This window comes from Hippoglossus hippoglossus, chromosome 6 (assembly GCF_009819705.1).
Source record: "Hippoglossus hippoglossus isolate fHipHip1 chromosome 6, fHipHip1.pri, whole genome shotgun sequence".
NCBI lineage: Eukaryota > Metazoa > Chordata > Actinopteri > Pleuronectiformes > Pleuronectidae > Hippoglossus > Hippoglossus hippoglossus.
In genome coordinates, this window is record NC_047156.1 from 812,574 (window position 1) to 837,658 (window position 25,085).

The following is a 25,085-nucleotide window of genomic DNA, read 5'->3' on the forward strand; positions in this document are numbered from 1 at the left end:
CAGGAGACTGTCAGACTTGGATATGGATCTTTTATCTCTTCTCTGCCAAGTCTCATTTTGTCTTTCCCCAACTGCTCCGATAAATCGAGTTGGTCTTTGGCTCGGATCAGACACGAGCAAATTCCTCTGCGCTGGGAGGAAACACACGACTTAAAGTCAGAGAAAATTGTTCCATTATTGCTCTCTTTTTTCATGTGTCTTATATTTGAACTCATCACGAGCAAACAAACCCAAACAGCTCATTCTCACAACTGGAGGAGACAAACCGGAGCTCAGAGGAATACTTCAGCTCACAGGCAACAGCCCTGAGGTCAAAGATCATGGTGGGGTCAAAGGATCGGACAGCGGGAGTGTGTGTGTGTGGGGGGGTACTGACTGAGGCTGGAAAACCTTTGGTTTAATGCTGCTCCTAAAATCGGACTCATCTGTTAAAATCATGAGATGAGATGAGATCAAAACGATTTCAATAGATCTCGACAGTTTGGTTCCTGAAGTAAAATCTCATTCATTTTCTAAATAGAGATTTTGATTATCAGCCATAATATTTTAACCATCCAAGGTAGACTGACCACAAACTGAATGACTGTGAAACGATGTCGTATTCTCCTGTAGAAGCCACAAGTCTGAATGAAAGGTCCAGGAAAGGTACTACACTACCCACAATCCTCGGTGCTCTATCTGGCTGGTGGAGCTCCCTGTTACCGAGCGATGACGTAGTCAGGATCCATGTGGCTGATAACACTAACATTACACTACTACTTCACGATATGAAACACTATATAATAACATACAGGATACAAACTACATGACATTACAACACTACATCAACAAGGTTGAATTCAGAAGGAAGCAGCTGGAAGTCGATGGAAAGGATCATTCACAATGGATTATGGGATGTGTAGTTCCTTCACTCTAAAATAATCATATAAACTCTTGTACCTTTGACCTTTTTCTGCTTTTGCTCTGGATCAAATGTCTTAAGGTCACAATTCATCTCTGGTCATCAGAGATCATGGTCAGATGGCTTTGGATTAGATTCATAACAGGAAAGAAAATAAAGTTAAACTGACGTTTACATCGTACGACTTTGTATGATTCATTCACGTACAGATATGGAAACAATACGCTGCTGAGTGTGAATTCATCATCTCTGAAATGAGAGAAGTCTCTATTTCTCTGGAGTGGTGCCCGGACATTTCTGATGATATATCTAGAAACAACACAAACAATGTGTAAAATAACAACTGTGTTCAGATTGACCTCCTGAACACATGCAACAGATTATAATTTCAGAGATGAAATGTGACTTATATGTTTCTGTGTTATATAAACTTCTCCTCAGCTGCTCACACTGTGTCTGGAACGTGGCCTGAGCTGAATATTTGGAAGGTCACTGGAGCTCTGAGCACAAAACCATGAGGAAGGAAAAATGAAGACACACTTCTTCTATCAAAGTCTGTTTTTTAACTCCAGGCTTGGAATAGCAAACAAACAGTAATGATCCGATAGAGGAAGAATGTCTTGGATCCTCCTCAGTCGTGATTGATCATTCTTATCCTCATTCATTTGGAAGACACATATTTAACTCAACCTGCTTCTGTTGAAGCCATGAGTCATTTCTTCCCTTTCCACTTTCCTGTCGTGGAAAATAAAGTTGTACATTTTGGAGTGACGTCACTTTTATTATCTCAGTTTTTGTCGGACTGAGCCCCTGACAAACAGTTTAACTGAAAACTAGAGGCTGCAGAGATGGATGAGGGGGGGGGGGGGGGGGGGGGGGGGGGGGGGGGGGGGGGGGGGGGGTCATTATTCGTAATCAAGGTGAAAGTTAGAATTAATGGTGATATTGATTTGAAGTCATATCACACAGCCCCACGGATTCTACTGACTTTATTACATCACTTACTAGTGGTTTCATTCTTTGTGTTCTGGATTTTGACTCGTTGTTGGTTTGGATGTTTCTGGATTCTTTTAAGTCAGAAGATGTTTATCACATTTGTTCCTTCACATACGAGTGGAAGAACTAAATATCAGGAGTTTCATATTTTCATTCTTTTTCTGTGGGAAAGTGGAAAAGAATCTCAGGCCAGATGTGCTCGGAGGGAAAGTTCGAGTCCAGGAAATCTTTTAGTGACAAACTGAAGTTTACTTTAGCAGATCGGCCATTTTCCTTCAGCTTTCTGTGTCCAAATCTTCAGTAAGAGACTTTGTGCCTTTTGAAAATCCCCTAATGAAGAGACTCTATGTTGTGCAGGTTATTCAAACTAGAGCTGCTGGGAATCCAGAGGCCGTTAATCTGGACACAGATATAAAATGTACCAAAGTGCTGTGGGTAATGTGGAGTGTGGGAATAACCGTCTTTCTCTCCGTTTCAGATATTCAGCTCTGTTTCAACTTTGACTCAAAGAACTTCAAGATCTTCTCTGGTTCTAAAGAAACCCAGTTTGGATACACAGTCCAGCAACATGAGGCCGGAGGACGCCAGTGGTGAGAATCTCAGAACCAGACTGTGTGGGTCAGTGTGTTCTGGTCTGTTCACACAGGAACCGGATTGTTCTGTCAGAACATCTGTACACAAACCAGTCCCTGCTGGTTTATTAACGTCCATAGAAACAGATGCATTGAATCTAACAAACTCTCAATGACACTATGACGTGTGTCCATCATTTATCAGCTCACTAACTAGTTTTAAATAACTACTTTTCTATTTGTAACAGTATCATGCTAACTAGAGTTAGCTAACTAACTAGTTAAAACAACTGAAACATACTGCATCTTGCTATCGAGCTAATTAGATTCGAGATCGGTCTTCCTCCAACCAGAAGGTCGGCAGTTCGATCCCCAGTCTTCCCCATCTGCATGCCGAAGTGTCCTTGTGTCATTTGGAAGCAGATATCTGTAGCGAGGTCCAGCTGTCAATCATAACGTCTCTTTTATATCAAATAACTGATTCAAACCAAGCTGATCAGAAACACTTGAACAAACATCAGAGAGATGAGGACGACCTGAAATGACAGAAACATCAGGGACAAACATTTATTTTACATATTCATTGATGTTTTAGTTTGGTCCATGTCCCATCTGCTAACATGGAGGAGGGTTATGACCCATACTGTGTAATAAATGACCCTCTCTTTATCCTAATGAAACGTTCATGACAGCCTCAGTTGGTTCTCTGTGTTTAGATGATGTCAGAAGTTACAGATAGTTTCTCCATCTTAAAAAGAAAAGACCTGTTGAATGTGGATTTATGAGACTCTGTGGTCGTGACCAGCAAAGTCTCATGTTCTGGGAAAGAGAGCTGAGAGTTTGTGGAAACGTTCCCAGGAAAGGTTGAAGCTGACGTGTCTGAGCCGTGTCGGTGAATCACGATGAAACGTCAGGATCAAGTTGGAACGACACATTTTCCCCTGATGTGTCTGATCAGTGAAACATGTCTGTGGAGCGGTTTCATAACGTGGATCTGCTCCTATGGCCTCTTTGTCTCTCATGCAGACTCATACGTTCCTGTTCAGTTTGTCCATCTCTACGTTTCAACCCCAAATACCAGCAGATACATTTACTATATTACTATTTTTATTATATTATTATTAATGTGCTGCTGGAAGATGAGAGAAAGTTAGAGTAGATACAATAAAATACGAGATACGATGAAGTCAGATTATATCAAATGAAGTGAAACTATGAATAAAAACTCACATTAGACAAAGATATACACATTAAAGTGAAACGTCTGCATCACTAAAGTGTCTCAACACATTGAAGTGTCTCTTTGAACTGTTCAGCCTCAGTAAAGTTTGACTGATTCATGGAACTTGAGAAAACACTTTGTTGTCTTAGAAACTGGACCTGTGTCGTCCGGTCCTCTTGCGTCTGTCTGCGGTTGCAGGTGAGATTCCCTCTTTTATTTGATCTGGAACCTTTCAGCCGTGATGAATTCCTCACGATTACAAAATCTCTGTGGCTTTGAAGTTTCAGGTAAATAAGTGGAAAGTATTTGCGTCTGTCTCGCGATCGGGTTCTGCTGCATCCCGAGGCACAGCTGGATCTGGAAACTATGTGCTGTGGTCTGTTATTCCCCAGCCTCCCAATGGGAAGCCCATCACTCCGCTGTGCCTGTTGTTTTAAGGGGGGGGGGGGGGCTGACATAGTTACTCTGCACAGTTGTTTTTCTACGCTGCCTGGTGACATTTACGTTTCAGGTGTTTGGCTGATGTAGATATCCAGACTCACTACGGTGGAATGATCCTCTACTGCCGCTCTGTTCTCTTTCGATCACGACCTCAGGAACATTATTAATACCCATAAACCTCAGGCTCCTGTGACCTCTGACCCTTGACCTGCCATTGACACAAATGGTGCCCTGAGATAAACATGAATTTCACGTGTCGAAAGATTTGAACTTGAGCAAAATCTTAGCATGATGGAATGTCACAGAAGCCGATCAGTGCTGAGAAGGAAACTCACCGGTCATCAATCTGTCACCCGTCAGCCTCAGGTCGCCATGGAAACCACAGCTCCTCCCTCTCCAGAGGAGAATGGCTGAATATTCACCAGAGCAACGTGAAGCGGAGCGTTGTGCTTGGTGTGAATTCACCGTGAGACTTTACAGTTCAACTGATCGACACAAAAACAGACAAGAGGCAGGTAAAGAACCTGACGTCCAAAAAACACAAGAAACAAACACAAGGAAAAACTGTGGAACACGAAACACGACAGGAAACAGGAACAATGGAATATCAACAGGGTTTCCTGGGTGGGAAACACAGGGACAGGAAACTAACCAGGTAACAGGTGGGTGCTGCATTTTGAACCAGGAACCAAAGACTGGGAATGTTTGTAATGAACAAAATAAAACAGGAAATGGAATTTGACATGAAACAACATGAAAAACAAGATGAATTAAAATAGAAAAAAATAATGAAGAAGAATCTTCTCCTCTTCCCGTCACTGCTGAATGATACAGATCCAGGGCTGTTGAAAGGCATTATGGGAAGTGTGGGAAATTAGTAATTAAGTGACAAATAGCCCATTAAAGTGGAGGCAGGTATATTTGTGAGGTTTTACCAGAAACCACCTGTTGAGGAAACGAGCAGCGTGATGACGTCAGAGGAGCTGCCGGCTGTGGGATGTGGTTTGTCAGCGCTGCTCTCCGCTCGTTTGATGTGGACGGGAGACGCATTAGCAGATTGAGGGTTAGCGCTGAGCTTGTCCTCTGGTATGTGACTCAGGCCTGTTCCCAGAACCGCTGCCGTCCAGGCCACATGTGGCGGTGTTTCCTCTGGTTGGTGCTTATAACCTGCTCGCTGTGCGACACTGGAGCAGCAGGGTGGTTCAGTGTGGCCGCCGGTCGCTCCTCCAGCTGCTGAACTCTGAGGGCAACAGCACAACTGAACATCTGTCGTATGATCATTCAGAGAAAAGAACCTGCAGCGACAGTCTGTGACTCCGAGTCACTGCAGAGACGTGATCTTCAGGTTTAACCTCAGCTGGTTAAACCTCTGTTCTGTCTCACCTGCTCTGAAAGCACTCTTATAATATCCCACAATGCATTGTGAAAAGTAGCATACAAACATCACCTGTGTATAAAAATGGACGTAGACTCCAGGGGCCGTTGCGTGAGCACAAAACTGGTTCGAAAACATGCGTACGCCACTTCTCTGGCAAAAGCTGGTATCTAAAAAACAAGTTGATGGGAGAATGTGAGCAGGTGTATGAAACTCTGACCCATGCGTCGTACATTTTGGAGACGTGATCAGATTATAAATCCACTTTTAAACCAGCAGTGATATAAGTGGTCACGTGACATTAAATGAAACAAATTAAAGCTAATGCTAACTGAGTGACGAGTAGTTTTAACAAAGTTATATCACGGTGCATGAGACCACGTCAAAATATATCAACTGTGTTCACCTCCAAACTTCCATTTCCAAATATTATCCCAGGGCGGAGTCACCACGGATCAGTTTGGTAAAGTGTCACCAGTTTAACTGCTCTTCACATAAAAGCGTGAGGCTACGGGATGGATGCTCTGACTCGTCAGCCGATTTTTTATGAAGCTAAATCTAATTAAATGTTTAAATTTGGCCGATGTGACAATGTTCGAAAAACTTTTAGGGCTGAAGAGGAGGAGAATTTGGTTTTTTATCACATCTGCAGTCTGGAGGTTGAGCAGAGCCAAGATGATGGATTCAAATGAATTAATAACAAGAATTGTGCTTCATTTATATCATGAACATCTATAAAGACGTGTGTGTGTGTGTGTGTGTGTGTGTGTGTGTGTGTGTGTGTGTGTGTGTGTGTGTGTGTGTGTGTGTGTGTGTGTGTGTGTGTGTGTTCGTTCCAGGCTGCTGGTCGGAGCTCCGTTAGAATCCACCGGGAGGCAGCAGACCGGTGACGTGTACAAATGTCCGCTGGACACCAGCAGCTCAGTGAACTGCAGCCGCCTGCAGCTGGGTGAGCGACTCGCTGAGTCTCCACAGTCCAATGAACAGCTCCTCAATTTAAAATACTTACAATAAAGTAAAAGTATTTTCACCTGAAGGAGAGTAGTGAGTAATACTTGTTACTGGAGACTGAAGTGTGAAGCAGTGATACTCAGGATACTCAAGTACAAACACCTCACAACCGTATTGAAGTAAATGTACTCAGGTACTTTCCACCACTGCCTGGTAGAGTTCAGAGGCAGACGCTCCTTCTTATTCGTCTTCTTTGTCATTGTCTTTTTAATATTCCTTGTTTTTTGTCTGATTCTCCTCATCCTCTTCATCTTCTTCATCTTCTTTGTTGTTGTCTTCTTCATCATCGTCTTCTTCGTTGTTGGCTTCTTTTTCTTTTCTGTCGTCTTCTTCTCCTTCCTCCTTTTCCTCCTTTGTTGTTGTCTTCCTTTTCATTGTTGCTTTCTTCTTTGTCGTCATCTTCTTCTTCTTCTCCTTCGTCTTCTTTTAATGTTTTTTATTCACACAGACTCAATTTTGGAGTTTGGTAAACACACAAAACTCAAAAACACAGTTTGCAGCTCTGACCACTGAGGCTCTTCTCAAACAGCGACTACATCAGCATGTTTCAAACCGTCCTCAGGGATGAACTGTGTTTATTTGTCTCCAGGGAAACTTTCTCTGGACAACGTGTCTGAGAGGAAAGACAAGATGAGGCTGGGCATGACGCTGACCTCCAACCCTAAAGACAGCAGCTTTGTGGTGCGTCTCACGACAGAGACACGTCCTCCAGCTCAGCTCCATTTCAAACTATATCACTCAGTACAGCTCAAACCTCCACCAAGACCCAACAGACCCATATACTGTATATATATATATATATATTCATATCTGTCCTCTACACATGTCTGATTATTTTCATCTTGATTCTCTGAGAAATCAGTGAAAATGTTGAAAACGATCGACCTCACAAAGTTCCCTGATCCAGATCCACACCAACACTTAATGAGTTCTTCACTGACCAATAGAAAGTTAACTGGTGACCAGTCCAGTAGTTTAAATAAACCAACAAACACACAAGAGAACAGGGTTCAAACAAACCTCTAGGTGGAGCTGATGAGAGGACAATGAGCTTCAGACCTTTGACTCACTGACAGGATTTATTTCAGATTATTAAAATATTTGATACAGATTAACATGATTATTGGTTCAAATTGTTGTTTTAAATGAATCTGTGTTGGATTTGTTTTGTGTTGTGTGTATTGGACTGGTGTGTGTCTGTGTGTCCTCAGACCTGTGGACCGCTCTGGTCTCATGAATGTGGAAGTTCTCTCTACAGCACCGGGATCTGCTCCAGAGTCAGTCGCAACTTCAGACTGTCCCACACCATCGCCCCCGCCCTGCAGAGTAATACATCCATCATCATCTATCATCTATCCATCATCCATCATCCATCATCCATCATCCATCCATCATCCATCTTGTTTTCTCTCTATCTTTCAGGGTGTGAGACGTTCATGGACATCGTGATTGTTCTGGATGGTTCTAACTCCATCTACCCGTGGTACGAGGTGCAGGACTTCCTCATCAACATCCTGCACAAGTTCTACATCGGCTCAGGTCAGACGCAGGTCGGTTCATCACCAGATAAAACACATTAAACACATTCAACCTTGAAGATTAAATATATTAAACAGGTCCAAAGCTGGTTTGTACTTGACCCTTTCTCCTGTTTGTTGTTTGTTGTTGATTTAGCTTTTATTGAAATAATGATAACTGTTATAACCGGGCCGACCTCACAGTGCAGGTTCAGGTTTAGACTGAGCTGCGTTTCCTCTGCAGGTCGGTGTGGTTCAGTACGGCTCCGCAGTGGTCCATGAGTTCAGTCTGGGTGAGTACCAGACGGTGGAGAAGGTGGTGGAGGCCGCCAGAAGCATCGACCAGCGGGGCGGAGAGGAGACGAGGACGGCGCTGGGCATTAACGTGGCGAGGTACGACTCCAAATCCTCCCTTATAAGGATCACTCAGTGTCCTGCCAGGTTCCTCACACACCTTCATATTGGTATTTGCAGGTCCGAGGCGTTCAAACGTGGCGGCCGGCCCGGCGCTCAGAAGGTGATGATCGTGATCACAGACGGTGAATCTCATGACAGTCCTCAGCTGTTTCAGGCCGTCGCCGACAGTGAGAGAGACAACATCACCATGTACGCCATCGCTGTGAGTCCGTCCATCTTTAACCTCTGTGACTTCATGACTTCCTGTCTGGTGCTGGGTCAGGCAGACTTCCTTCCTTCCCTATGTGCAACCTACAGTTTACACCCTGACCCCTCAGTCTTCACTCCTTCCATCCTTCGTACTGATATAAAAACCTTTGTGGTTCTCTGGACGTAGAAGATTTGAACCCTCTCTCACTGAGCGTCTCCTGCAGGTTCTGGGTTATTACAACCGTCGGGGAATCAACCCTGAAGCCTTTCTGAAGGAAATCAAGTTCATCGCCAGCGACCCGGACGAGAAACACTTCTTCAATGTGACGGACGAGTCGGCGCTGAAAGACATCGTGGACGCTCTGGGAGAAAGGATTTTCACTCTGGAAGGTCAGCGGACATTAAAACAAGTCAAACATGTTTCTTCATTGTGTCTGAAGCTAATTCACAGAAGAATATTTAGTATTACTACAGGTCTACTGCAGCCGGTTGATTCTCAGTGTGATCTATATTACTGAAGACACATAAACAGATCTTGGCACACATCAGCCTGTTGTGTCTGTGTGCAGCTCATCCTCTGTGTGCTTCACAGGAACCAGCAGTCAGGGTCGAGGGTTCGGTCTCCAGATGGCTCAGGCTGGTTTCTCCTCACATTTAGTGAAAGTGAGTCAAGTTCACAGTTACATTCATGTACAGCTGCTGCTATTTCAGCTTCCAGATGTTTAAGAGATTCTGTTTGTGTCTGTAAATGTCTGAAAGTCCAAGTTTCTGAATTAGAAACTTCACACTGGACTCTCCAGTTTGGATTTTTATGTCATTTCCCTCAGTTTAATTTGATTTCCACGGCAGAGGTCAAGGATGATTATAATTTTCCTGAAATCACTTCTGGAAAACATCCTGAGCTACTTTTACTTGTAAAATTCAGGGACTTGGCAGAAATAATATAACATATTTGATTTGATTTGGGAACAGAACGTTACGGAAGATCCTCCAGTTTTCTCCAAGAAAACAAAAGTCAGAACAGAAGCTCTGTATTCGAATGGATCCTGATTCCAACAGAAACTCAGTAGACAAAGGATGAAATTCTCAAATATTGTTGTAGGTCTCATCCTCAGTCGTCCAGCTTCGCTCTGGTCCTGGATCTGAAACTGCAGAACCAGAAGCCTCCTGAAATATTTCTGTGGTTTCTTGTCCAGGGAAAGTTGCATCAGACTGAAGTCCAAAGGGCTTGATGGAAACTTTCTTTCAGTAACACACAGCAGATGGTTTTCCTGAAGGTGGAGCTGCCAACAGACGCTCTCACACACACATTAATACATGAAGGAACCAGGAGACCTGCACACACACATGCACCTGAGCTCATTGACAATTATTTACTGCAATGAGTCTCCTGGTCCTGAGTTTGGGGATTAAAGGGTAAGAATCACTCTGATGTGGAAACCATCATCCAGTCCTCACGCAGGATTAAAGAAGTGAACGTGCAGATCCAGAGTCAGTCCATGTGCTGCTGAGATGCTGCAGGACGCTCGGTGGCGTCGCCAAGAATTCACTCATTCCCACACTGTGGTCCTGGATTCTGGCCCTTAGAGACCACGACTCAGCGGTTTATAACTATAATATCTGGAGTTTACAAGCTCCAGAGTCCATCTGCCAGCTCCACTGGCTGCAAACACGTGTTGAGAGATTCCAGAGCCACTGATCCAGCCCTCGTACCATGGTCACGATGTCTGAGCAGAGACAACAGGTCTGCAGCACCAAGGACACACCAGGAGACGTCTCCTCATTAGGACACGGAGGGAAACAAGTTACTCTTTAACCTCCCTGTGACTTCATATGAGCTGGACGTGTTCCTGACGTGTTCCTGATGTGTTCCTGACGTGTTCCTGACGTGTTCCTGACGTGTTCCTGACGTGTTCCTGATGTGTTCCTGACGTGTTCCTGATGTGTTCCTGACGTGTTCCTGAAGATCAGTGAAGAGCTGCCGTCCTCCATCTGACTGCAGCTACAGTTTCCACTTCAGTGGAGCTGCAGAGGCTTTCCACAGCAGAAGTTGAACCTACGTCAGGACTCCAGACGTCTGATTAGTCCCCTCAGGTAGATTCTAAAGAAGACACAGTTCTTTTCAGCTTCACTTTACTGACGCTGAGAACTATGTGGTGGGAACTGAGGATTTGGGATCTGAGCTGTAACTCAAGCTGCATGATGGGATTTCCAGGTGACAAGGTTCATACTGCAGGAGTGAGTCAATCCACCGAACTCACATGTTGCTCCTGCTGTTTCTCCTCATTGTTTCACTGGCTGGAGTCGGTTGTGCACATCCTCAGACATTAACACTACACTGGACCATACGTACATTAACAGTAGGGGGCAGTGTAGAGGCCGATAGAGGATGTGGTCCACCTGGCTCATGAAGGAGGCTGTGAAGGCCGAATCGACCAAGATCTACAGAGACTTACCTCCATCAGCGCCACCAGCTCGTCCCGCCCGTATTCTGTTGCCTCGCTACAGAACTGCATTTGAACACAGTGAGAACGTTTTAATGCTACTTGGTTTATTGGTTTACGTGTCATCAGCTGATCTCCTGACTTTAAGTATGATACTTGAGAATTGGACGTTACCTGATGTGGGAGGGTTAGGGGGTTTCTCGGAGGTGATAGGAGGAACTGAGTCGAAGCTGCCACCTCCTCCAGTGTGGCCATGTTTTTTATTCACAGAATCTGGGAGTTTTAAAAGGTCTGAGTTCTGTGGTGCGCCCTCTAGTGGACCACTCCATGTGTGGTACATAGAAAGTCTGTGAACTCGATGCACCTGTTTGTCTAGTAGTGAATACGTGGCTAAAAGTCCGTCTCAGTCCTTAAAGTAAAATAAATAAATGATCTCCACATCTTTCCTTCAGGACGGCGTTCTGCTCGGGGCGGTCGGCGCCTACGACTGGACCGGTGCCGTGCTGAAAGAAACTAAACACGGGAAAGTTGTTCCTCCAAAATCCTCCTATCGGGAGGAGTTTCCAGAGGAGCTGAAGAACCACGGAGCCTATCTGGGTACAACTATTGAGCTTTACTCACCTCGGGTGTTTCTACTCTACTGATTTAAACTGAAGTGTTCTCAGTTGAGCTCCCTGCTGCTGCCCCCTAGAGGCTGCAGGGCTCCATACACACAGCAGCACACCATGGTAAAATCCACACAGATGTTAAAGTCACAAAGGTTCATCCACCTCAGAGCATGAATGTCAGAGATGTTACTGTGAGGCTCACATTGGTCTCATGGTGGCGCTACAGCAAGAGACTGGGACTCATCAAAATAAATTCATCCTTCTCGCACCATGAATATTCTGAACATCTGTCAAGACAATGATTTGTAAAGTGTGTTGCCTCCTGTCGGTCTGGTCCTGGCTTCAGGTTACTCAGTGGGTTCGCTTGTTTCGGCTCGGGGCTCACAGCTGTACGTGGCCGGGGCGCCAAGGTTCAACCACACCGGCAAGGTCATCATCTTCACGCTGAAGAACACGGGAAACCTGACCATCCTGCATGGCCTGCTGGGAGAGCAGGTCTCACACACACACACACACACACACACACACACACACACACACACACACACACACACACACACACACACACACACACACAGACAAAATATGTACCAGATGGCAAGATAGCATGATTGAGTATCGTAATATGCAAATTGAGACATGTGGAACACATCACCATCTCATGATGATTCCAGCTGTTCCCCTGGCAACAGGCTCCCAGTAAAACCAGGCCCATCCATCATCTGTATTACAGAAATAGACACAGAGATTAGAAAATATCTCTAAACACAGGAGCACACACCCACATGTTGTTTGACCAGTGTCTTATAATGTGTGAACCGTCCTGAAGACTTGTTCTTCTTCTGTGGTACGTCAGGACTGTTTGTGTTAAATGATTATGTAACACACATTCTGTTACTTCAACAAGACCAAAGCAAAATGACAAGAAACAAGTTCAACCACATTTACTGTTTGAAGAAAAGACTGAAAATAAAAATGGACGACACGTCTCCACTTCCTCCCACTGTCCAGAAATTAAAGCCAAATTATACAAACGCTGCCATCTTGCTTAAAGTGGAGACATGGTATCGAGGTCCCGCCCATACATGCACTCGACCAATCAGGAGTCAGTCTCAGCTGTCAATCATTTTGTCTCCGCCTTTTTTTATATCATCAAATAACTGATTCAAACTAAACTGATTAGAAACACTTAAACAAATGTCAGTGAGATAAGAACGACCTGAAATGACAGAAACCATCTTTTTTAGTTTGGTCCATGTCCCATATGCCAACATGGAGGAGGTGGGGTTTATGACCTATACTGCAGCGAGCCACCAGGGGGCGATTAAGATGCTTTGGCTCCACTTTTGGGTGCCGTCATGTTTGTTCTCACACAGTGTTGCGTTCTCCTCAGATCGGGTCGTATTTCGGCAGCGAGTTGTTATCGATGGACGTAGATGGAGATGGACATACTGATGTCCTCCTGGTGGCAGCTCCCATGTACTACAGCCAGGGTTGGGAGAGAGGGAAGGTTTACATCTACTCTGTTACACCTCAGGTACAGACACACAGCCTTTACTCTGATTGGCCGCCTGCTGTGTGAGTCACGTGACAACACAGAAAATTAAACTAAACTTCCTCCCTCCAGACATCATTTGTCCTGCAGGGGGCGCTGGAGATATCTGACCGCTCTCAGAACTCCCGTCTGGGTTCGGCGTTGGCCCAGATACCTGACATGAACGGAGACGGATTTAAGGAGCTGGTGGTCGGCGCTCCACTGGAGGACGACCACCAGGGGGCAGTCTACGTGTTTTACGGCCAGGACAAAAGCCTCCAGCGGCAGCGCAGACAGGTGACACATGATGAGCCTGTTCAGACAAATGAAAGGGATTTTATTTATACCGTTAGTTTTCTGTGTGCGTCTCCGCAGCGTCTCTCTGCAGCTGGACTCTCTGCTGGTCTGCAGTATTTCGGACAGAGTCTTCACGGTGTCCTGGACGTTAACGCAGACGGGCTGGTCGACCTCGCGGTGGGAGCGCTGGGAGCTGCCGTCATCATCTGGTCAGACCATCACACACACTTTAGTATTTTTTTTGTCTTTCTAGCATCATGGCTTTATAATAACGTCGGTTTATAATATGTCAACATTCATGTTCCTCAGAGGATTCACTCTGTGATCTCCTGCAGTGCCAGCATTCATGTTGCCCTCAGGACGAATAACTTCTGATCATCTGACTTTTCATCTAGCGCCACCATCTGGTCAACATTTGAATTTGTCCAATTTGTTGTGGTTCATGACCAAAAATCTCCAAAGTAGTGAAACTCCCATCAGCCTCTGCCCCCCCCCCCCCCCCCCCCCCCCCCCCCCCCACCTGAACCAGGAGGAGGATCTGATGCTGTGAACGAGTCTGTGCAGAAAACCTGCTGCTGAGTTGTTCAGCTGTGAAACACAAACTCTGGAGAAGCTCTGGAGACGAGTCTCTGGATTCCACCTGGAGTCTGAAACCAGCTTCACACAAGTGGTGAACATTCAGCTCCTGTTCGCCGTGGACAAATCTCAGCGTAGCTTCATGTGGAGTAAAACCTTTGTCAGCAGCATTATTTGCTTTGTTTTCTCCAACCAAACTAAACTCAACCCCAGAGTCTTAACCTGAAAACATCTTGGTTCATCCTCAGGAGAGGAAACCGTCTGGATCAGTAACTCAAACACACTCCCCCCCCCCCTGCAGGTCTCGTGGTGTGATGAGGATTCAGGCCAAACTGACCTTTGAACCCGAGAAGGTGAACATCTTTAACAAGGACTGTCGTCGAGGAGGGAAGGAGGTGACCTGCATGTCTGTGACGGTCTGTCTGAGTCTGGAGCCCCGGACCAAGACCAGGACCAACACCAGGACTGATGTCGGTGGGTGGATCTGAGATTCTGTTTTTATTACAACTAAATGTTACTGTTTAATTTCACTTTATTAATCAGAAACATCTTCGCACTCATCCAATAAAAATCATCAAACACAGAAAACTCGCACAACGAATCCGATGTGTTTTATTCTTCTATTTGCTCCGGAGGAATCTGGGTCCATCGGATCCCGACAAGCCGTCAGGAACCAGAAGATCCAGGAGAATTCAGAGTGCTGGTGCTTAGCAGCTTCCCACCCTTGTGTCTGGGGGACTGATTCTTCTCACAGTGTGTTTTAGATCTAAATACAAATCTAGATCTAGTGAATGTAGATAATAATGAGACTGTGAGATGAATGAACTAAACCTAACTAAACTCTGGCTCTGACACGTCCTCATAAACTGCCGACGTGCCTCTGAGCAGCTTCTGGTGTGAGCGGGTAGAAGTTTAACCTGGTCTGGACATCAGCTGTGAGGACGTTGGTGAGGACAGCGTCAGAATCACCCAGATGTTTGTCTGTGGGGCGGCTTCTCTCCGTATGAAGCTGTTGTCGTGTCTCGCTCTGTAATTGGCTGCAGATGTGCTGCATGGAAACTCACTAACATGCTAACACTGTGTCACCCCTCCTCCCTCCATCACTTCATACCTTCCTCCTTCTCCTCACCATCACCTCCTCACCCCCCCACAGTCATCTGGATTGGGTTACACACACACACACACACACACACACACACACACACACACACACACACACACACACACACACACACACTGCCAAGCTGCATGGCATCAAACAAACATGCTTCAGGGTTTCGGGAGCTGTGGTCGACGGAGCCTTTGTCTTTGACATTTGCTCCAGTTTGTTCGTTACCGTGCTGACGTGGCGTCGTGGCCGTGAACCGAACTGAACCGGAGCAGCCTCGTCTCTCTGCGCTCTCATAAATCCAAACCTCCAGTTGTTAAACAGATGAGCTCTGCAGTTACAAACAGCAGCGGCAGAACGTGCAGCACGCTCTCATAACAGAAGAAGAAGACCAATAAGTTATATTGCAAAGGTAATTAGGACCAACTGCTACGTCCTGGGGAGAGTTTGTGGCTAAAGAGCAGATAGTTCATGGATCAGGTGAATTACCTGTCGTCCTCTCCTCTGATTTGCAGCTGATGTGACACTGGGAACACTGGTAGTTGTTCAAACTGTTTTCATCAGCGACTCTTCTGTCAAGGAAATGGTTTGTTCTCAGTGTTACAGTTGGATTTGGTAGAAAAGTGTTCGGAGAAGCTGCCAAAGAATCTGAGCAACAACGATTCTGCTGAGAGAGAAAATTCCTCCTGAACAAAGGAACAGGAATTTCAAACTGTATCTTCTTAAGACGAGGTTGAAGGAGCTGCAGCAGGAAACGATAGAAGGAGTCTCGTGAACAGCACACGGACGTGAAACAACTCAGGCAATGATTAATCAATGAATCTGGAAGTCACAGATCTGGGGTGAAACCCAAGTGCCATCATCTCATCAAGTCTCTGGACTGGATGTGAGATGGGAACCAAATCTGGGCCAAACCATTTATGTGGAGAAAAGTGAGAATACATTGACATGAAGGAGACAGCAACAACTTTGGAAACAACCACTTCTGCTAAAAGCTTCAGAACTTAGTATGTAAGGGTTCAGCTTGGTACAATGTGGGGCCCCAGGTCCCTTTGGCCTGAAGTCCCTTAAACACCTCCATCAACATCACCTGAAGGACATGGTCTCTGTTCACAGCTTCATAGGAGCTGCACACTGCATTGGGTTGCCTCCTTTAACTCGTATTCCTCCTCTTCCTCCTCCTCTTCCTCCTCCTCTTCCTCCTCTTCCTCCTCTCCCAGCTGTTTGGTTCAGCCTGGTCTTAGACGAGAGACGATTTCCTCCACGAGTCATTCTGGACGAATCCGACCGCCAGCAGCCCAGGAGCCTCCTTCTACAGAGCGGAGGTCAGAGCTGCCAACGCCTCGGCTTCTCCGTCCAGGTCAGAGTCTCACACACACACACACACACACACACACACACACACACACACACACACACACACACACACACTGATCCTGAACATTCCTCTGAACAGGAAACAGCAGATTACGGACGTCCCATCGCGGTCGTCCTGGAGACGGGGATGCAGAACCCAGACGAGGGGCCGGTGTTGGATCCTGATTGGCCGAGCATCCTGAGGGCCGAGGTGAGAGTTTGTCCCTGTGATGTCAGAGTCTCTGGATTTCTTAGCAGCCACGATTTAGCTTGGATATTAGCATTAGCCTGTTTCCGTCAAAATTCGTGTTGATTTGTTTGTTGTAGAATTTTAACATATAAACAAATACAAAATCCAGTTTTAGGTGTAAAAAGTCGTAGTCACGTTGTAGCTCTAGAGACGGTGATGTCACTTTTTGATCGAGATAGAAAAGTCTCCAGTGAGTAGTTGAGGTTGGTGCAGATGTTCATGGTTCCCTGAGGATGAATCCTTCCTAACTTTTCCTCCTGTGCGACCATGAGGTGGACGTTTGTGTTTTTGAGTGAAATGGTTCAATGTCTCTTGGTTGTGTTTAAATGTGGTTCAGACATTCATGTTCCCTTCAGGATGAACCATAAGAAGTCTGTTGATCCTGTGTCTTTTGGTCTAGCGCCACCATCAGGTTGTTGTGTGAGAAATGTGATGATCCTCGTTTCTTCCTGTAGCTTCCTTTCTGGAACGGCTGTGAGCAGGAGGACACCTGCGTCCCAGACCTCGTGCTGCACACACACACTGACCTGCTGGACGTTCAGTGAGTAACACACACACACACACACAGACACACACACACACACACACACACACTGACCTGCTGGACGTTCAGTGAGTAACACACACACACAGACACACACACACAGACACACACACACACACACACACACACACACACACACACACACACACACACACACTGACCTGCTGGACGTTCAGTGAGTAACACACACACACACACACACACACACACACACACACACACACACACACACACACACACACACACACACACACACACACACACACTGACCTGCTGGACGTTCAGTGAGTAACACACACACACAGACACAGACACACAGACACACACACACACACACACACACACACACACACACACACACACACACACACTGACCTGCTGGACGTTCAGTGAGTAACACACACACACAGACACACACACACACACACACACACACACACACACACACACACACACACACACACTGACTCTCGGCTCTTCCTGTGTTTCACCTGAAGGCAGTTCTGCAGCTCGAGGGAGCGAGCAGCGTGGTCACTTTGCGGCCTCCAGGGGGCGACTGCGGGGTCGGTGTTTGTGGTGGAGTCTGTGCGGAGGAGGATGGTGGTGTTCGCTCGATTGGAGAACCAGGGAGAGAACGCATACGGAGCCTCCATCCACATCTCCACCTCCTCCAACCTGCTCTTCTCCAGCCTCATCGTCAAGGTCTTGTTTTCCACTTTTCTCCGATCAGTAAATATCAGCTCCTCTTGGACATGAACACACAAGCTGCAGATGAATAATGTCCATAACTCCGCCCACGCCTCCTCTTACCCACAGGACCAATCAGATATTCAGATTGAGTGCCACACTGAGGACAGACTGGCCAATCAGAGGTTCTGTAACGTCAGCGCTCCGTTTATGAAATCCTTGTCCCAGGTAGGTGTTGGTTCCTAAAGCCGTCGACGACCAGAACACAACCATCACTGACAAACTGCTGACAAAATTGTTCCACAATCCTCTGCTGGACGTTACCACTTCATCGATCTCTCAGTGGAGCTCAGACCCCCCCCCCCCCCCCCCCCCGTCTCCTCATGAAACCACACTCATCAGTCCTAGAAATATGTCTGATCCACAACTGACTCACTGTTAAAACACTTTCTGTCTCACAATGTTAAAGAAAGAGATGAACAGAAGTCCAGAATCCTTCCCTTTGTCCAGATTCACACCAAAATGTAACTAGGTCTTCCTTGTCCCATGTCTCATCTGATGGTTTAGTCCCTTGGACACATCCACCAGATGAGAACAATAATGTTGGAGTAGAACAAGAACTCCAAAGTGAAATCACAACAACACAAACTATATTTGTTTTAGTTTATTTCTATGATAAAAATACAAACTCAAAGTCCAAAACTTTATCAGGGAGACGATTCTTGTTTGTACCTAATAAACTGGAAACTCAAGTTTACTGTAATAGGATTCGATGGATAGAAAAGTCATTTCATCAGATGTGAATAAAACAGTTGTTATACAGTCACACTAATGATAGTGATTAAAGAGCAGGAACATGAAATCCTTCATTAGCCTAATGAGCGTCCCTGTAAACATGATCATGGCCCCGCCCCTCACCATGAGGCCCCGCCCCTCACCGTGAGGCCCCGCCCCTCACCGTGAGGCCCCTGAGGGCCCGTTTCCCTGATGCCTCTCTGAACAAGGCCCAGTTTATTGGTCCAGACCGTGGTGAGGATTCCTGCTAACGAGGCCTCGGCTGCTGGAGGAGCTGAGACGTAGCCGAAGGGAAACACGAGGCCGAGCCTCAGTCTGTAAAACCAGCAAAAGACAAACATGGTGGAGGTCATGTGATGATCCCGTCAGTTCAAACCTTATTAGAAGGTGACGAGAGGTCATTCCATCGTTTCAAATCCCAAACGCTCTCGTCCTTCCAGGTTTCTTTCCATCTGGAGTTTCAGCTCAGCCGCTCCGTCTTCCTGGACCATGTGAGGGTCGTCATGGAAACCACCAGGTGAGCCCACTGAGTGACAGGGAGCTGTTGATCCTCCATGTGTCTGCTTCCTTTCAAACTGAAACCATCTCCGTCCACTCACACGCCTGACGACACAGATCACGTGACATCACATACACTGGTCATGTGCGTGTCAGTTTGAACATATTAACAAACATCTGGGCTCCTCCACATGTGAACAGTCGCCTCTTTACGCCGTTAGAAATGATTCATTAACAAACCCTCAGTTTGAGGTTGGTTGGTGAGTGTAGGGCCGAAGGGACCAATGAGGGACCAGCTGGGGTTTGGTCTGTAGTTTGGTCTGTAGTTTGGTCTGTAGTTTGGTCTGTAGTGAACATGATTAAAGACTCTAACGACTGATACATCAGATGTGTTCTCTGTGTGTGTTTGTGTTTTGTCAGTGAGGGTCAGGAGGGAAATCCAGACGACAACATCAACCACATCTTCCTGCCTCTGAAATACCAAACGGATCTCCTCTTCACCAGGTGACACGTTATCTCACTGTCGTTGGCTCAAACTGAAATGAAATCAAAATTCCCTTGAGAGATGGCTAAAGCTGCGGGAACAGGGGGGAGGTTTTTTTCGTTTCACACGTTAAACTTTGAACTCTCCTCCGATCTCCCGACAGAGACCCTAACCCTCCTCGGTTTGAAATCAAATCCTCTTCCTCCTCTTCATCCTGGGACCAGCCGGACGGCAGCTCCTCCACCTTCAACCTCACTTACTACGTGAGTTACACAAGGAAGGCAAACTTTATAAATCCAACAGAACCGTGTGCCGTCGGTGTAAAGTGGGGGGAGAATAATCTGAGAGGAATCGTACGTATTGAAAATAGCAGTTGGCCAAGAATAGAGCCTTGAGGAACACCACAGTTATTCACTATGAACACAGGGGAGTTTCTACTGGAGAGCTAACGTATTCCTCTGCTCTCAGATCCAGAACCTGGGCATCTTCTCCGTGTACAACGTCCTGTTCAGGGCTGATATCTGGGCTGTGACCCTGCAGGGCAACCAGCTGGTGAACATCACAGACTACAGCATCAACCAGGTAACAGCAAACCTGCAAGTCAAGCTTACAGGGAGGGGATCTGGTGTCACTGTTCACACCTGGGTTTTAATCTTCTGCTGGACCACGTCAGTCTGGACCACGTCAGTCTGGACCACATCAGTGAGTCACATGGAGAAGCTCTGCTAGAAAGACTTTATAACACACGGTTACCATCATGTTTTCTGTGCCTGAAAACTAAATATAATAATAATAATTAGAAAACGTCAGTGAGTCTAAAGATCAGTTTCTCACATGGTCACCCACAGACTCGCTCTGACTTCCTCATGTGCATCAAACAGGTGTAAAAGTATCTGCTGTGTAATTCATCTCACACATAAACTGAAATACACCTAAAGATGATCGTTTAAAAAACTAGAAAGACGAAATAGCAACTACAGACGGTTGTAATGTTGCTGTGACCCAGAACAGCAAGTTGAGCCTGTTACTGGTAACTGGACGTTCAGGGAACACTGGACTGTCGCAGTCGCCCCATTGGCTGAGATAAGATCACATTGTGTGGCAGCTGCTGGTGGAAACCCATCACACACCTTTGTAAACACATCAGTAGCTTCAGATGAAGGAGCAGTCGTCCTGACAGGATGGGTTTCGTCTGGTGAATAAATATCACTGTGGTCTGGCCCCCTGCAGGTTCCAGGCTGTCACTGCACGCTGCCTCAGCTCAGGACCAACCAGGTCACAGCCGAGGACCTGTCTCCACTGTCACAGCTGGTAGGACGCAGGGTTCGAGTCCAGGAAACAGACTCTGTTCAAGAAGCTTTTATTTCATCTGTGTGTGTGTGTGTGTGTGTGTGTGTGTGTGTGTGTGTGTGTGTAGAACCACAGTAACAGTGTGAACATGGAGGTCCAGTGTCGACTGAACCTGCCGACCTCCAGAGAGGTGAAGGTGACCCTCAGAGGACGACTCCAGCTTCCTGCTCTTCTCGCTGTGAGTCCACATGAAAACTCTAAACAACACAGAACAATCTGGAATCAAAATGATCTCAATGTGAAGTTGGTCTAAATGTACATTTTAAACAATTGATGCTGATTGTTTATATATATATAAATATATATATGTACAGATGTATTAAAAGAATCTGGATAGTGCAGGTTTGCAGTCTTTTGTTCATTGACAGTATTTATCACCATGACAACCACTTGTGTACTTCAGGTGAGCTTCAGGTCTCTGGAGCTACTGACGTCTGCGTCCGTCCAGCTGGAAGCGTCCAGTCCCATGTTCCTCCAGGAGGACAGACCTGTGCGACAGGTAAACGCTCAGCGTCCCTGATGTCGGCTTGTTATTTAAAGTGATGAAGAGCAGAGCAGCACAACAAGTTGATTTTTAAATACTAATCAGGTCAGATCACGTTGGCCTCATGGTCACGACCATCAAGAGGAAGGTCATGACGGATCAAACAGTGACACCTGCTGGAGACAAACCACCACTGCTCTTTGTTTTCACTGATGTGTCTCAGGTTTCATTTCAAAATAAAACACACACTAACAAACCAGAGCTAGCTGCTGAATTAACACGTAACCAGCAACATCCACTTCACAGCGTCAGCTCTGCTGCCACCTGCTGTCAGAAAGCAGTGTTACAGCCAGGTTAGCTTCATCCCTCATGTTTTCATCCTGGTCCGTTTCAAAGTTTGTTTTTTAGCAGGATTCCACAAAAACTACTCAACCCACCTCCATGAAACATGAACATGACTCGTAAAAGAACTCGTTGAACTTTGGGGCAGATCTAGGAATTTAGTTTGTTTTAAAATTTCCCTTGAATTATCAGAGAATAACTGACATGTTTAGAGGACGTGTGTGAGTTGGTGCAGCTTGATTGAAATGAGTTCTGCTGAGTGACGCTCAAGTTCACTGACATATGTGTAGATTCTCCTGGAGCTGAGGAAGGAGGACGACTCCCCCGTCCCCGTCTGGATCATCCTGGGAAGCTCACTGGGAGGCCTGCTGCTGCTGGCCCTACTGGTCCTGGCCCTGTGGAAGGTGTGTACACACACACATAACCCCCCCCCCCCCCAAAGAGCCCTGAGACGTGAAACCCAGTCAAATCTCCTCACATCCATAAAAACAAGAAGAGAAAAATGTTTTAATTCTGTGAAATAACAAACTTGTCATGAAGCACGTTTTGTGTTCAGGTGAAGTTTTAAAGTTGAAACTTTATAAGGGTTAAAGTGTCTCTCTGGGGTTTTTTCTCAGCTCGGATTCTTCGACAGGCGGCGGCGACAGGAAGAGGAGGAGCAGCCGGTGGCCAATGGGAAGGCAGCAGAGGAGCTATGATGTGTGGGCGATGCTGATGCAGCGTCCTGTCGATCCTCGTTCACTCAGAGAAGATGTGGATGATAAAATCGATGACCTGAACGCATCACGAGCCTCCACCTGTCACTCAGGGACCCTGATTGCCCCCCCTCCCCCTCACAGTCGTCAAAAATGAATCAGCCAATCAGCCTCGCCGGTTGATGTGGAGGAACGAGTCGAGGTTATCGTGAGCGTACAGGGCCCTGACGGACAGCTACAGTTTGTGTGTTTTGTCCATCGGGGCCGTAGTGACGCGATGAGACGTTTGTATGAGGATAGAATTATTTTAATGGGAATTTAAACCACAAATGATGTGAATCAGATATAATCACTTGACTTCAATCAATGAGACTTTTCACCCGTTCATCAGAAATTTGTTGCACAACCTTCACCACCGCTGTCGTCGCTGCAGCCACGTGCTCCTGGAGGATCCGTCCGTGATGAAGAGAACAAAGTCAAAATATTACAGAAAAAAGGAAAAGAGAAGTTTCAGTAAATAACCACAAAGTAGAGCTGCTGCTCTCTGGAGTTTCTCTACTTCAGAACGAAAGTCTGAATGTTGAGAAACTGAAAGTTCTTTGAACGTGACGATAACGTCACCGTCGACCAAACGTGTCCTCCACTGAAGAGACACTTTAACTGAACAAGATGCTGCACATTGCTCATTTTAACACAGAGACAGACTGAACGTCTCATATTCACCATCTCACGTGACTCAGACTGAAGTTATCACTTTATTCTTGTAAATACACAGACTCGTCTCTGATTGGCTGAGTCGAGCTGCTGCTAACGTCTGCTCAGCTTGTTTCAGTAAAAAAACACCAAGATGTAAAAAGAGTTTAGTAAAACTGAGACTTCAAACTGGATAAAGTCACTTTTGACTCTTCAGACAAACACCGACACAAAGAGGATGTGACGCCACCAACAGGCGACTACATGAAACTTCACCTTGATTCCATTTCTGCAGGTTTGAAAATATAAACTACAGATAAAGGTCTGAAGATTGGAATGAGACTGAACCTTTAAACACTGAGTGAAACACTTTGGTTTAACGTCTCGTGTGATTTGAGGTTTTTCTGAGCGAAGCTGATGAATAAAATAAACTCATTTTACAGAATAAACTGCGTCTGGATAGAATCAAATGAATAAATAAATTAATATGAATAAAAGTCAAACGTTTACTGATCTACCTACGACGGCTGAGTGTTTTCTCCTTTTTTAATACTAATGGAAAACGTAGTTTATGTTACGATCACGTATTGTATATTATTTCCAACTTTATAGCTGATGCACTTTTCTTGTATAAAGTGAGACTTGAAGTCTTTGTAAATAACCTGTGTTTGACCCATGATATTAAGGATAGTGGCATTATTGTTGGACATGTTCATGTGTTTCACATACGTTCGATCTGTTTATCATTTGTTAAATAAAGATATAAATGTTGAAGGTCGTGAGTTCTGTCGTGATTCATACGTTAGAGTTCTGTGTTTTATTAATTCATTCAGGTTCTCAAGTTAACTTCTCTGATTGTCTCGTGTCACACATTTGAAAACTCAGATGTTTTTTACCCTTTGACATTTTACAGATGAAACAATGTGAGAAAATACTGCACAGATCCATTGATAGTAAAACTCATGCTTTATGCCCCAAGACTCATTCACAGAAACAGCAGCAGCTCCTATGTTAGCATTCTGAAGCAAAGAGGGATTTGTAAATTGTTATCAAGCACCAATCTCAAGGTTTAGACAGGCAGACACTAAGACCTTTGGCAGCCGGGCCCGGACCCTGAGGGACCAGAGCCTGAGGGACCAGGACCCTGAGGGAACAGGACACTAAGGGACCCGGACCCTGAGGGACCAGGACCCTGAGGGAACAGGACACTAAGGGACCCAGACCCTGAGGGACCAGAGCCTAAGAGACCAGGACCCTGAGGGAACAGGACACTAAGGGACCCGGACCCTGAGGGAACAGGACACTAAGGGACCCGGACCCTGAGGGAACAGGACACTAAGGGACCCAGACCCTGAGGGACCAGAGCCTAAGAGACCAGGACCCTGAGGGACCAGGACCCTGAGGGACCAGAGCCTAAGAGACCAGGACACTAAGGGACCCGGACCCTGAGGGACCAGGACCCTGAGGGAACAGGACACTAAGGGACCCAGACCCTGAGGGACCAGAGCCTAAGAGACCAGGACCCTGAGGGACCCGAACACTAAGGGACCCGGACCCTGAGGGACCAGAGCCTAAGAGACCAGGACCCTGAGGGACCAGGACCCTGAGGGAACAGGACACTAAGGGACCAGGACCCTGAGGGAACAGGACACTAAGGGACCCAGACCCTGAGGGACCAGAGCCTAAGAGACCAGGACCC

The 25,085-nt window shown here is 46.1% G+C and overlaps 1 protein-coding gene across 2 annotated transcripts in view; it reads left to right on the forward strand.

Annotated features, from left to right (window-relative positions):
• The window catches only part of itga11b (integrin, alpha 11b), a 25,942-nt gene extending 2,854 nt beyond the window's left edge, over window positions 1-23,088 (forward strand). The window contains exons 2-30 of one of the 2 annotated variants that reach the window (XM_034588283.1): window positions 2,376-2,487; window positions 6,347-6,456; window positions 7,108-7,199; window positions 7,730-7,844; window positions 7,941-8,068; window positions 8,280-8,428; window positions 8,510-8,654; window positions 8,866-9,031; window positions 9,234-9,304; window positions 11,538-11,682; window positions 12,040-12,188; window positions 13,087-13,230; window positions 13,321-13,524; window positions 13,603-13,733; window positions 14,402-14,574; window positions 16,429-16,568; window positions 16,665-16,775; window positions 17,270-17,355; window positions 17,856-18,060; window positions 18,175-18,273; window positions 19,281-19,357; window positions 19,759-19,842; window positions 19,986-20,085; window positions 20,291-20,404; window positions 21,053-21,133; window positions 21,240-21,350; window positions 21,576-21,671; window positions 22,289-22,402; window positions 22,616-23,088. In XM_034588283.1, the coding sequence (XP_034444174.1) occupies window positions 2,376-2,487; window positions 6,347-6,456; window positions 7,108-7,199; window positions 7,730-7,844; window positions 7,941-8,068; window positions 8,280-8,428; window positions 8,510-8,654; window positions 8,866-9,031; window positions 9,234-9,304; window positions 11,538-11,682; window positions 12,040-12,188; window positions 13,087-13,230; window positions 13,321-13,524; window positions 13,603-13,733; window positions 14,402-14,574; window positions 16,429-16,568; window positions 16,665-16,775; window positions 17,270-17,355; window positions 17,856-18,060; window positions 18,175-18,273; window positions 19,281-19,357; window positions 19,759-19,842; window positions 19,986-20,085; window positions 20,291-20,404; window positions 21,053-21,133; window positions 21,240-21,350; window positions 21,576-21,671; window positions 22,289-22,402; window positions 22,616-22,696 (3,533 nt within the window). In that variant the 3' untranslated portion in view covers window positions 22,697-23,088. Of the gene's footprint in view, window positions 1-2,375; window positions 2,488-6,346; window positions 6,457-7,107; window positions 7,200-7,729; window positions 7,845-7,940; window positions 8,069-8,279; window positions 8,429-8,509; window positions 8,655-8,865; window positions 9,032-9,233; window positions 9,305-11,537; window positions 11,683-12,039; window positions 12,189-13,086; window positions 13,231-13,320; window positions 13,525-13,602; window positions 13,734-14,401; window positions 14,575-16,428; window positions 16,569-16,664; window positions 16,776-17,269; window positions 17,356-17,855; window positions 18,061-18,174; window positions 18,274-19,280; window positions 19,358-19,758; window positions 19,843-19,985; window positions 20,086-20,290; window positions 20,405-21,052; window positions 21,134-21,239; window positions 21,351-21,575; window positions 21,672-22,288; window positions 22,403-22,615 lie in introns of those variants that run through there. The other variant, XM_034588284.1, reaches the window with a different exon arrangement.
• Window positions 23,089-25,085: the final 1,997 nt, after the last annotated feature.